General features: G+C 40.2%; 2 protein-coding genes across 2 annotated transcripts; both read right to left on the minus strand.

Annotated features, from left to right (window-relative positions):
• Nucleotides 1–1,606: 1,606 nt before the first annotated feature.
• LOC120084067 (uncharacterized) lies at nucleotides 1,607–1,972 on the minus strand. The gene has a single exon (XM_039039968.2). The coding sequence runs from the start codon at nucleotides 1,970–1,972 to the stop codon at nucleotides 1,607–1,609; it is 366 nt and encodes a 121-aa protein (XP_038895896.2).
• A 243-nt stretch (nucleotides 1,973–2,215) lies between these two features.
• Nucleotides 2,216–3,030, minus strand: LOC150034619 (uncharacterized). The gene is made up of 3 exons (XM_090316799.1): nucleotides 2,833–3,030; nucleotides 2,670–2,754; nucleotides 2,216–2,568 (listed from the first exon to the last, which is right to left on the minus strand). The coding sequence occupies exons 1-3, from the start codon at nucleotides 3,028–3,030 to the stop codon at nucleotides 2,216–2,218; spliced, it is 636 nt and encodes a 211-aa protein (XP_090172925.1).
• Between the last annotated feature and the right edge of the window lie 8,222 nt (nucleotides 3,031–11,252).

Here is an 11,252-nt window from a genome sequence, read left to right on the forward strand (position 1 = left end):
AAAGTAAAAAAAAAAAACTTACCAAATAAATTTAATAAATTTTACATGAGAGTGTAAAACCCCTAACTCCTAAACCAGACTTCAAAACATGATACTAAGTGCGGAAGTAGTAAATCGTCCTAATGGCGAGGCCACGGATCTCTCTTGTCATGCGTCAGTCTGTCATTACCCTTACCTAAAAAGTAGGGAAAGAAAAGGATGAGTATAAAAATATACTCAGTAAGCAGCCCACTACTGGGCCCACTCAGTGATCTGTTAGTCTTTCCATTGGACCAAAATGCACAAGGACATCATAGGCATAGGCATAAGGGGCGAACTCGAAGGCACGCTTTCATAAGTAATGAAACAAAGGTCACATGCATAAACACAAGTGGTGATCCCAAAAATGACACCGTACATAAGCGTAGGGCGTGGGCCCGAAGGCTCACACATGCGATGTGCATAGCACAATGGTAACACTAACAGCCATTAAAATCTCATATGGACATAAGCATACAATCATGAATCTTGGAACTAACAGTCATTAAAATCTCAGACATAAGCATGCAATCAAGGCCATGAATCAGCATCAAATTTTAACACCGTTATCCATACATCAACTTTATCACAGTCTACTCATACATCAACCTTAGCACATTATCCCCAATCTACTCATGCATCAAACCTTATCACAGTATCCGAGTCTACACATACATCCAACTTTACCACAGTATTCTTATACATCAACTTCAGCACAATTACCCATATCAAATTTCATCACAATTTACTCATACAAGACATAAGAATTTTTCAGCATGCTTATCAAAATCTTAGGGCAAAATCGGCAGTAAACCACTTATCTCCGGATAACGAACTGTCCCAAAAAAAACACTTACTCTGCTCGAAAACTTCCTTCACCGCTATACGTTCCTGAAACCAATCACAAATTCCATAGGTGAAGGTTAGCTTAGGCCTAAGAATCCCAAATGACAATGGACTTTCAAAAAAAGAAACCGAACTTACCCCAACAGACAGATCGGCCAGAACTACCATGATTCGGCGGCAACCAGAACCGGTGACAGGCAGACAGCGCTTGGGGTTTAGATCAATGGCTGGCAGAAGGAGAACGGAGACGAAAGAAAGCAGTCGAAGAACTCGACGTGGCTAGAGACCCATGGTCGAGTGGCTGAAGGTGGTCGAAGCGCGCTGGGCTGAGACACGAGGAGGCGGCGGACAAAGCTTCACGATCGGCTCACCACTCTTTGCTTCGGTTCGACGGACAGGGATGCAAAGATGGCTAATGAGCGCGGTAACTGCACAGTGAGAGGGGAGGGAGCGTGCGGCTGGAGGAGGAAGAAGAAGGGAAAAGAAAAAGAAATATTTTTCTTTTTTTTTCCTTTGCACATAACTCGAGGTCCCCAAATCACCTATCTTTGGGCCGTCACACTCTTCCCCCCTTAATAAACTTTCGTCCTCGAAAGTTCTAATCCTGGAAGAGCTCTAGATGCAGTGCTCTCATTTCGTCCTCTCGCTTCTAAGTTACTTCCTCAAACTGATGGTTCTGTCATAGAACCTTCACTAGTGGCACCTCCTTTCTATGCAAAACTTTCACCTCCCTGGCCATAACTTACACGGGCTTCTCCTCATAACTCAAGTTTTCATTCAGCTGCAAGGGCTCAAAGTCCACCACATGAGACAGGTCCGTTAAATACTTCCTCAGCATGGAGACATGAAATACATTATGGACCGCGGAGAGAGATGGTGGCAAGGCCAAACGGTAAGCCACAGAGCCGACCCGCTCCAAGATCTCGAATGGCCCTACAATACGTAGACTTAACTTACCCTTCTTCCCGAATCTCAGGACACCCTTCATCAGTGCCACTTTCAGGAACACTTTATCACCTATTTCGAACTCCAGATCTTTACGCCTAACATCCATGTAACTTTTTTGTCTACTTTGCGCTGCTAGCATTCTAGCCCTGATCTTCTGCATGGCTTCATTTGTCAACTCCACTAACTCAGTTCCCACCAGTTTCCTCTCTCCAATCTCACCTCAGCAAACAAAAGACCTGCAACCTCTGCCATAAAGAGCTTCAAACGGCGACATGCCAATGGTAGCCTGATAGCTATTATTATAGGAAAACTCTGCCAAATGTAAGTGGGAGTCCCAACCCCCTGAGAATTCCAACGCACAAGTGCGCAACATGTCCTCCAACGTCTGATTTAAATGTTCTGTTTACCCATCAGTTTGGGGGTGAAAAGCTATATTGAAGTTCAACCGCGACCCTAAAGCTGCCTGGAGGCTCTTCCAAAAATTGAAGGTGAAACGAGGGTCCCTGTCGAACACAATTGATACTAGCACACCATGCAACCTTACTATCTCTTTCATATATAGCTGAGCCCACTCGTGGGCTTTCCTGGAATAAAGTTTGCCACCTTGGTGAGTCTGTCTATCATAACCCAAATCATTGAGAAACCCTTCGCTGTCCTGGGGAAACCCGTGATGAAATCCATGGCCATGCTCTCTCATTTCCATGGTACATCCAAAGGTTGTAGCAAGCCTGCTATCTTTTGCCTCGAGGCCTTCACCTGCTAACAGACTAAACATCTACTGACAAAGTTAGCTATCTCCCTTCTCATATTAAGCCACCAGTAATACTGCTTCACATCTTGGTATATTTTGGTACTACCTGGGTTCATCGAAAATGGAGAGTTGTGAGCTTCTACCGAAAGTTCCCCTTTCAGGCCATCATCTGCTGGGACGCACAACCGTCCCTGATATAAAAGACCTTTGTCCACCGACACAGAAAATTCACTTTCTTGGCCTGACCCTAACTGACAACACTTCTAAACCAGGTTGGGATCACCCCGTTGTGCAACAATAATCCTCTGTCTCAAGGTTGGTTGCACTGTCAATTGGGCTAGCTGCGAAGTGACTTCCCCTACTGCCACTGCAATCTCTACTCGTTCCATATCTTTACACAACTGAACCTGCTTAGTGATCAAGGCAGCCGAATGAGCTACCTTTTGATTGAGGGCATCGACTACCATATTCGTCTTACCTGGGTGGTAGAGGATCTCGCAGTCGTAATCCTTTACTAACTCGAGCCACCTGTGTTGCCTCATGTTTAACTCTTTCTGGGTGAAGAAGTATTTCAAACTCTTGCAGTCGGTGAAAACTTGGACCCTTTCCCCATACAAGTAGTGCCTCTAGATCTTCAGGGCAAACACTACCGCTGCCAATTCCAAGTCGTGGGTAGGATAGTTGCACTCATGGTCCTTCAATTGGCGAGAGGCATAGGCGACCACCCTACCATGCTGCATAAGCACGCAACCCAAACCCTTCTTAGAAGCATCACTGTAGATTACGAAGTTTATGGAGCCGTCTAGTACGATAAGAACCGGGGCTGATACCAACCTCTACTTGAGATCTTGAGAACTGTCCTCACAAGCTTTGCTCCACACAAACGAAGATCCCTTCCTAGTTAGCTGAGTCAACGGCGTGGCCATGCCAGAGAAATTATCTACAAACCTACGATAGTATCCAACCAATCCCAAGAAGCTGCGCACCTCACTGACCATTGTAAAGCGGGGCAAATTGGTAACAACCTCGATTCTAGCTGGATCCACTGAAACCCCATCCTTCGACACCACGTGCCCAAGGAAAGACACCTTCCGTAGCCAGAACTCGCACTTAGAAAACTTTGCATACAGTTTGTTTTCCCGCAGTGTTCCTAGGACCTTCCTAAGATGTTCCTTGTGTTCTGGCTCTGTCTTAGAGTAGACCAAAATTTCATCAATGAAAACGGTTACAAAGGTGTCTAGGAAGTCCCTGAACACCCCGTTCATCAAATTAATGAATACCGTTGGAGCACTGGTCAGACCAAAAGACATTACAATGAACTCGTAATGCCCGTATCTGGATCGGAATGCAGTCTTCGGGATATCGTTGTCCCTGATTCTCAACTGATGGTAACTTGACCATAGGTCAATCTTGAAAAATACGGTAGCACCCTCTAGCTGGTCAAACAGGTCGTCGATTCTAGGAAGCTGGTACTTATTCTTGATGGTCACCTTATTCAACTCCGTGTAGTCTATGCATAAACGTAACGACTCATCCTTTTTCTTCACAAACAACACTGGTGTACCCCACGGAGAAACATTGGGTTGAATAAACCCTTTGTCAAGCAGTTCCTACAATTGAACCTTCAGTTCTTTCAATTCTGCCAGAGCCATTCTATACAGCGCTTTGGATATAGGAATAGTGCCTGACTCCAGTTCAATCATAAAATCAATCTCCCTTGATGGAGGCAATCTTGGAAGTTCTTCCGGAAATACATCGGGATAATCTCTCACAACTGGCTCAGAGGTTAGTGCAACCTCGGTTTCTCTTGTGTCAACTACGCTAGCCAAGATACTCCAGACACCTTGGTTAATCAATCTCTTAGCCTTAACCGCTGAAATCACCTTGAGCAAAACTACAGTCCTGGCCCCTTTGAACTTAAAGTTGGCTTCTCTAGAGGGGTTAAAATTCACCTCTTTACGAGAACAGTCTATACTAGCATGGTTGGCAGCCAACTAATCCATGCCCAGAATTACATTGAAATCACGCATGTCTAATACTATTAGACTCACAATTTAGGGTACAGTTTGCTATTTCTAACTAACATGCTTTTATCTTTTTACTTGCTATCATAATTTTTCTTGACGGTGTAGACACTGATAAAACATAAACCAAAGGTTCCAAAAATAACATTGCATGCTTTACAAACAACGAAGAAATGAAAGAGTGGGACGAGCCAGCGTCAAATAATGTCAAGGAATAGTGCCCCAAGATTGGGAGCGTACCTATCACCACTATTCCTGAGTGCTGCCACTTAGAAGGCTGCGACGTAGGTAGGAGGCTCCAAAGCTTTCATAATGCCTCACACCCTGTCTCGGAGTCCTTGTACTAACCATTCGGCCCTCTTTGCTTCGGTAGACACTAGATCAGGGGTGAAGCAAGACAATTTGTCAAACTTCTCTTCATACTCTTCTACTGTCATGGTCCTCTACTTCAAGTGAACTCAACCTACTTATTGTGCCTCACATGAGCAGAGAAGTACTTCTCGTAAAACCGCTCCTTAAACTGATCCCACGTGGCTTGGCCCCACTGGCTTCTATCATTCTTTCAGTCGAGTGCCACCAGCGCTTGGCATTGTCCATGAGAACGAAAGCGGCACACTGCAGCTTCTGCTCCTCTGGACACCTCATGTACTGAAAAATCCCCTCAATAGTGGACAACCATAATTCTGCATTTGTGGGGTCTTTCAGAGACTTGTTAAACGTCGGGGGATCATACTTTTTGAAATCTCGTAGGTATCCAGCTTCCAAACAAGGGCCTACCACGGTCCGACTCATGGCCCTATCTTGATTCTGAACTGGTGGTAACGAGACTGACGAGGATGGCACCTACTGTGACTATGCGTGCTGGCCTATTTGCTCGACCACCATGCCCTTTAGTTGTCCCACCAGGGCCTGCGTGACAACGTTCTCAATAGCTGCAACCATAGCCATATATTCTACTAGAATTTCTGAGGATGACGGTCCTGACGGGGGCACAGTCGAAGCTCGAGGCTCGCTCCTTGGTCTAACCTTCTACCAATTGACCCGAGGGGTCATGAGGTGGCAGGTTCCACACCTCTTGGCTCTACACCTCGGGTTCTTGCAGGTCGGGGTCTCACTCCTTAACTACTTTCCTGCCTCGATTTTCCCTTCCTTTAGTTTGTGGAGCCATACCTGGTGACCACACGCAACACTTTAATACATGCTAGCAGGGTAAACCATCAAACAACTGCACAACAGGTAAGATTTCATATATATATATATATTTCCTAAAGGATTTTAAACAACATACCTCGCAATGACGAAAGATCCATTTGTGGCCAATAGGAACATATTGGACTCACGATGTAAGTCAGTTTACAGAACCTAAAACTTAGGCTCTAATACCAATTGTAACGACCCTACTTTCCTACTTATTTCTAGGATGCTACTTTATTCATACATAGGCTTAACCGTACATTTTCTTTTAAACTATCAAATAAAAGAGCTGAAATTTTATTTAATAGTGCTCAAATGAGCAAAGATAAGAAAACATAATTACATAATAATAAATAAACTAAAACAAAAGTAAGATAAAATAAAGTAAAAAAAAAATTACCATTCGGGGCACCCCTAAACCCAACTTTAAAATGAAAAAAATTAAATGGTCAAATAATAAAATTAATAAATTTTGCATGAGAGTGTAAAACACCTAACTCTTACACTAGACTTCAAAACATGAACTGAGATGGAAGCAGTAAATCGTCCTAATGGCCAGGTAACGGATCTCTCTTGTCATGCACCAGTCTGTCATTACCCTTACCTGAAAAATAGGGAAAGAAAATGGTGAGTAAAAAAATATACTCAGTAAGCAGCCCACTACTGGGCCCACTCAGTGATCTGTTAGTCTTTCCATTGGACTAAAATGCACAATGACATCATAGGCATAGAGGCATAAGGGGCGAACCCGAAGGCACGCTTTCATAAGTAGTGACACAAAGGTCACAAGCATAAACACAAGTAGTGATCCCAAAAAGGACACTGTATATAAGCATAGGGTGTTGGCCCGAAGGCTCACACATGCGATGTGCAGTCCAATAGTAACACTAACAGCCACTAAAATTTCATATGGACATAAGCATACAATCATGAATCCTGGAACTAACAGTCATTAAAATCTCAGACATAAGTATGCAATCAAGGCCATGAATCAACATCAAACTTTAACACCGTTATCCATACATCAACTTTATCACAATCTACTCATACATCAAGCCTTATCACAGTCTACTCATACATCAACCTTAGCACATTATCCCCAGTCTACTCATGCATCAAACCTTATCACAGTATCCGAGTCTACTCATATATCCAACTTTACCACAGTATTCTCATATGTCAACTTCAGCACAATTACCCATATCAAATTTTATCACAGTTTACTCATACATGACATAAGAATTTTTCAGCAGGCTTATCAAAATCTTAGGGCAAAACTGGCAGTAAACCACTTACCTCGGGATAACAAACTGTCCCAAAACCAACCCTTACTCTGCTCGAAAACTTCCTTCACCGTCACATGTTCCTGAAACCAATCACAAATTCCATAAGTGAAGGTTAGCTTAGGCCCGAGAATCCCAAATGACAATGGGCTGCAAAAAAAAGAAAGAATCGAACTTACCCCAACAAACAGATCAGTCGGAACTGTTGCGATCTGACGGCTACCAGAACCAGCGACAGACGGACGGCGCTCGGGGTATAGATCGACGGCTGGCGGACGACGCTTAGGGTTTAGATCGGTGGCTGACGGATGGAGAACGGAGACAAAAGAAAGCAGTTGAAAAACTCGGCGCGGCTGGAGACCCATGGTCGTGTGGCTAAAGGCGATCGAAGCGCGCTAGGCTGAGGTGCGAAGAGGCGGCGGTGGATGAAGCTTCATGATCGGCTCACCACTCGTCGCTTCGATTTGACGAACAGGGAAGCAAAGATGGCTGATGGGTGCGGCGACTGCACAGTGAAGGGGGGGTGTGTGCGCGTGGAGGAGGAAGAAGAAGGGAAAAGAAAAAGAAATCTTTTTCATTTTTTTCCTTTGCATGCAACTCGAGATCCCCAAATCAACTATCTTTGGGGCATCACATAACATGTTCATTAACATTCTTTGACCATGCTAGGTTGCACATCTGTCACATAAAAAGAAAATACCATTTACATAAACTTTGACATTGAAGTATGGCCACTGAAGAACTATTCCCCATATAACATATATTCCAAGTAGATTCTTCAATGATACATCCAAACTTTAGGAACAAAAAGGGTCTAAGGAGATTGAGAGAAGTCTTGATAGCAGGCAAGAACTACTACTTTCATGGTATTATTTTGATGAAACCAGATAACACATATGCTAGGTTAGGAGCATAGAATTACAAGGGCATCCATTGCACCATTTTTTACTCCAAAAACGTCTCCCTATATTAATATTAATATTAGCAACAAGTCAATAATCTAGAAATATTATTAATTTATGCGAGTATTTGATCTGCATCTCAAATAGATCGACAATTCTTGAATTATTTTAGGTGGAGGTTGGGTCTAAAAGATTCTTCTAACTCATGTTTGAATTACATTAGAACATATGGAAAGAAATATTACAGAAGAAAAGAGATAAAAAGTTAATTACCTGACGTCTGGGTGTCCATGCAAATCTGCGGTTCTACCCTTGATGCAAGTAGTCCATGAAAATGAGGAGACCATGCTATAGCTTTTACAACAGCTGTGTGCTCATAAAATTTAAGTACTCATTCAGTTGAATGTTGATTCCAAAAAAATAACTGAAAGACCAAGATAGATAGCCCCTGTGCCCTTATAATTTGCTTCTTTAGTTTATAAGTTATATATGTTTATATATTTGTTAAGCAACAAACATGAACACCAATCGCACATCATAGTACCTGAATGATATTGACCACATTTTACTTACTCATTTTAATAAACCACAATTGAATTACTGACATTAAATATGGAATTAGTAATGAAAATTGATTCTTAGCGTTTTTATGCAACTTTAGGTAAATTGTGGAAAGAAATAAGATTGAGAGTAGTTATCTACAGGTAAAGAAAATAACTTAAAGAGAGAACATAAAAGAAAATTATCATTTTATCTTCCATATTAATAGGAAAGCTCAAAATTATTTAAAGGAAAAGAACAGTCAAATCAAACTCTCAATAAAGAGAAAACATGTATAATAACCTTTGTCATTGAATCAAAATAAAAAAGAAGGAACCAATCTAGATCAAATAATTCGAACCTCCCTAAACTGAAACTCAATCTTAACCAAAAATGATGTATATGGCCTCACAAAAAATAGAAAAAAAATAAATAAATAAGAATTGAGTGCCTTTTGCAAAATCGGCTTAAACATCTTTGTTGGCCCACTCAAATTACGGTGTGTTGATCATTCCTCACTGATCTTCTTCAAACTATCTTTTTCCTTAGCATTTTCACATTCTGTTTATCTATTCATATTCAAGTGGCACACTATTGTAATAGAGAGAATAAGAAGATTGAAGTAGTTTGACAGCTAGCAAGGTTAATCATTTCATTTTATATATAATGACAACCTAAGTAAAGATGATATAAAATTTACAAAGAAAACTTACTTTCTAACAACCAAACAAATCCATTTTTGTGAATTAGAATAAACTTATCCTTGCAATCCAAGTGTTGGCCTTCTTAAAACTTTTAGGATCTTTTCTCTTTATATCCATCTAAGATCTCTGCATATCTACAAACTCACAAACAAGAAGAAAATTTATGTAATTAAATACCTTGGCTGCAACGTTAAACGTTTTGTTTGAGAAAATTATCTACAATGTTAAATGATCACAATACAAGGATCAATTGATCAATATAAAAAATATAATAAATTTTCATTTTGGATGGAAAGAATATATCTTACTATTCATTAACCTATGTGAAATCTTCCAGCTCTCCTCAGAGCACTCAAACTATAAGTCAATACCAAAAACATACCCTTCCCCTCAACAAAATCCACACTTCTAATAAAAAATCTTAACTCACATTAATTCTCTTTCAACAATATTTTTTTCGAGGCCCCTGCTCATTCCCTTCCTCAATCTTCAAGGAAGGAAAGAAAAAAAAAAAAAAAAAAAAAAAAAAAAAAAAAACATTGGAATTTGGGTCTCTCTCTTTTAAAAATGAAAACGAAATTATCAAAACGGACACAGATTTCTAGGCCTATCGATCCAAAATCGTCTATCTAAAACCATATTCATGCTAAATTGAAAACAATTTCTAGCAATAATGATTTGTCCAACTTTGATTGTTATTTCTTCATGATCATCCAACAGGTTTAACAAAACTTAAAAGCATATCCTTCTACATCAAAACAAAGCTTTAATCACATAAGTCTCTTAAAAAATCTAACTCAAAATTGGAGATTACAGACTAATCTTATAAATTTTTTGTTAAAAGAACTCAAATGTCTTTAGTATTGTAATTCAAAAATGAGTTTGTTTTAGCAAAAATAATATGATTTCTTTAAGAAAAATTAGGTAGAAGAGTAGATTTCCAATTAATGATAAAAAATAGACAAGAAAAGAAAATTGCTCTGCTCTGTCTCTTTTTCTCTACATTTTCAGTTCACAAAGAGGAAAGTTTGAAGATGAGAGGAGAAGAAAGGGGGAAGGAAGAGATGGGGAAAGGCTGGAAATGAGTCCTAATTTTCATCAATTTGAAGATGAGAGGAGAAGAAATGGGGAAGGAAGAGAGGGGGAAAGGCTGAAAATGAGCCCTAATTTTCACCAATTGAGGAGAAGAAAGGGAGGGGGGGGGGGAAGAATTTTTTTTATTCCTTAAAATTTACCGCCTAATTCTCACAGCGCTCTTCTTTTTTTTTTTCTCTTTTTTTGATAGCATTATATAAAAAGGTTGTAACGAAATGCTATTAAAAGGCATATTTGTTGTAGTGATCAGATCAGGGTGGTGAGTATATAGATTTATAATTCCATAACTATTTAGTAGAATATGAAATTCGATCACAACTCATAGCACCTGGTACACCACAACAGAATGGTATAACAGAAAGGAGAAATCAAACCTTGTTAGACATGATTTGTTCAAGTATGAGTTATGCCTAGTTACCTCAATCTTTATGGGGGTATGCAGTACAAGCTAAGGTACATATACTGAACATGGTTCCCTCAAAAAGTGTTTCAAAAACACAGTATGAGTTATGGAAAGGATGTAAAGGTAGTTTACATCATTTAAGAATTTAGGGATGCCCGACACACGTATTGGTGCAAAACTCTAAGAAGTTGGAATGACGTTAAAAGATATGCCTATTTGTAGGATACCCTAAAGAAACAAAAGTCGGTCTATTTTATGATCCTCAAGAAGATAAGGTGTTTGTATCGACAAATGTTACATTCTTAGAGGAAGATCACATTAGAAATCATTAATCTCGCAGTGAACTAGTATTAGATGAGATGTCCAGAGAATCTTTAGATAAATCAACAAGAGTTGTTGATCAAACTAGTCCTTCAACAAGAGTTGTTACTCCATCACAACAAGAATCACTTTTCTTAACGTCTTAAAAAACATCAAGGAAATCAGTGTCAAGAATGTCGATTTTCTTGACATTTTAAAAATGTCAAGAAAAGTGACACTTGAC

The sequence above is a fragment of the Benincasa hispida genome, chromosome 8, assembly GCF_027475165.1.
Source record: "Benincasa hispida cultivar pf3 chromosome 8, pf3_genome.v1.1, whole genome shotgun sequence".
NCBI classification, from domain to species: domain Eukaryota; kingdom Viridiplantae; phylum Streptophyta; class Magnoliopsida; order Cucurbitales; family Cucurbitaceae; genus Benincasa; species Benincasa hispida.

Excerpts from the sequence above, each read along its gene's own strand:
- LOC120084067 (XM_039039968.2), bottom strand. The coding sequence starts at position 1,972 with ATGCAGAAGATCAGGGCTAGAATGCTAGCAGCGCAAAGTAGACAAAAA.
- LOC150034619 (XM_090316799.1), bottom strand. The coding sequence starts at position 3,030 with ATGGTAGTCGATGCCCTCAATCAAAAGGTAGCTCATTCGGCTGCCTTG. Across the intron at positions 2,755-2,832 it reads AACGGGGTGATCCCAACCTG|GGACGGTTGTGCGTCCCAGC; the intron begins GTTTAGAAGTGT and ends CTTTTATATCAG. Across the intron at positions 2,569-2,669 it reads TCCATTTTCGATGAACCCAG|GTGAAGGCCTCGAGGCAAAA; the intron begins GTAGTACCAAAA and ends GTCTGTTAGCAG.